The sequence below is a fragment of the Canis lupus genome, chromosome 21, assembly GCF_003254725.2.
Source record: "Canis lupus dingo isolate Sandy chromosome 21, ASM325472v2, whole genome shotgun sequence".
In the NCBI taxonomy this organism is placed as follows: Eukaryota; Metazoa; Chordata; class Mammalia; order Carnivora; family Canidae; genus Canis; species Canis lupus.
Window position 1 is genome coordinate 29,382,860 of NC_064263.1, and position 2,451 is coordinate 29,385,310.

A 2,451-nucleotide genomic window follows, 5' to 3' on the forward strand; every position below is an offset into this window, starting at 1 on the left:
ATATATGAATGTATATATATATGAATGTATACTATATGACATCTGCACATGTATATGTATAAACCCATATACTTTTTATTTATTTATTTGGATACTGTCTCATCCTCAAGATAATAACATTATAAAATCAGATTTTCTTAAATTTGTTTGCTACACTTAGCAGAATTATTATTTTTTAATGTCTGAATGAAAGGCTAGCATAAAATCTCCCTCACAATTTCCTGATAATAACCACTCCAAGTTTATTGTATTCTTTTATTAGATGTGGCTTGACTTTTTAAATGTTTAATAATTTGTTTTCTCTGCAATTCCAAAAGAACAGAGAGAGGATGTCCCCCTCAAATGATACCAAGTCTCATCCCTCCTATTTCCTCCTACTGGGAGTTCCAGGCCTTGAAGAGATGCACATCTGGATTGGGTTTCCTTTTTGTTTTGTGTATTTGATTGCCCTTGTGGGAAACATCATTATCCTGTTTGTGATCAAGAATGAACACAGTCTTCATCAGCCTATGTTTTACTTCTTGGCCATGTTAGCCTCCATTGATGTGGGTCTATCGACATCCACTATCCCCAAAATGTTGGGCATATTCTGGTTTAATTTAAAAGAGATTAGTTTTGATGGCTGTGTCACCCAAATGTTCTTTATTCATATATTCACTGCCATGGAGACTGTTGCATTGGTGGCCATGGCCTTTGACCGCCATGTTACCATCTGCAATCCTCTGAGATACAGCCTGATTCTCACGAACAGGATGATTTGTCTCATCCTTGTTGTGGTGTTTGGTGTCAATTTCATTTTGGTTATCCCTCTGGTGTTTCTTATTTTGAGGCTTTCCTTCTGTGGACACCATATAATCCCACATACATACTGTGAGCACATGGGAATTGCTCGGCTGGCCTGTGCCAGTATAAAAGTAAATATGATATTTGGATTATTTCTTGTATCAGTGGTGTTTGTTGATGTTGTTCTGATTGTCATTTCCTATGTGAAAATACTCTGAGCTGTCTTCTGCCTTTCTTCTCAGGATGCCAGACTCAAGGTACTTAATACATGTGGCTCCCATATCTGTATTATTCTAGCCTTCTTCACTCCAGCTTTTTTCTCTGTCTTGACCCATCGTTTTGGCAGGGATGTTCCCATATACATATACATTCACATTCTCCTGGCCAATCTATATGTTGTTGTTCCACCTGCCCTCAATCCTCTCATCTATGGAGTAAGGACAAAGCAAATTCGGGAAAGGGATTTCAAGTATCTTTTGGAAAAAAGACTGATATTAGCTCAGATATATTCATTTAAATCTAGGGAAAGAGATTCTGTTTTTCAACTGAAGAATCTCACAACAGAAAAAAAAATTCAGACCTTACTATTATTTCATTGAGAATTTCTCTAAGTATACCATCTAGAACATATAATAAGATTAATGTCACAGCAATCACTGTGAAAATATATGGAATACCTAAAAGTTTTGGACACTTAGTTATGAAATTTTATTACTTTCCTGTATAACCTTTACAGAGCAGGTCTTGTATTTCTACAATATATTTTCTACTATGTGGAATGAAACACTTTTTATTTGCAAATAGTTAACTCTGTTGGCCAGATTACTATATATATATAATTATATATATATAATCTCCTATATATATACATATATATCTACATCAAGGACTACAGGTATTTAATACTTGTGACAGATTCTTTCATTCCTTTCTTAATTGCTTAATTGTTTTTATCCATAATTGTATTGATACTATATTATATGCCAGACACTGACATCATAAAATATAAAAATAAAAATACACATTAGATTTCAAGGTCTTATAGGAGGAAGAATTTGGAGAAATTTACCCTGTGACTCACTCTGTGTGCAATCTTCCCAGGTTCATCACATCTATGCAGATCTCCAATAAGTGTCTTACTGTTCAAAGTGAACCAGTAAGTCTTTAGATGTATGTATATGCAAGATGGTAAAACTTATATAATATAAATATATCTCTATCTCTGTTGTTAAATGGGAATTTCATAGAGGCATCAGTATGATAAAGAATTTAAGATGCTCAGGAATGAACACCTCTAAGTGAGTGAATTTCTGGATATGTCAATTACATTCTCGAAGGTTGAATCTAATGCCATAGATAGTAGTTACTCTCTGATTCACAAACTTTAGTTATTTTCATTTATCATTTATTAAGTACCTTGTCCAGCACTTTTTAATTTGTACTTCTTCCTTGTGTCTTATCACATAAGCCTGAGTATCCTACCCATATTTTATAGTTTTTGATCAATGATATGTATTTGGCCAATGTTTACTTCATGACATCTTGCAACTCATATAGTAGGTGCTTAATAATTGTTTACTTAAAAAAATTATCTTCCAAAGGTACATGAAAATGTGCTTAGCTTAACTAATCATCAGGTAAATGCACATCAGAACTACAGTGAGATAG

General features: G+C 33.6%; 1 protein-coding gene across 1 annotated transcript; it reads left to right on the top strand.

Moving 5' to 3' along the window:
- Window positions 1-329: 329 nt before the first annotated feature.
- On the top strand, window positions 330-1,382 carry LOC112667916 (olfactory receptor 52E4-like). The gene is given in 1 exon segment (XM_025459974.3): window positions 330-1,382. A coding segment is annotated over 1 exon segment (1,053 nt).
- Window positions 1,383-2,451: the final 1,069 nt, after the last annotated feature.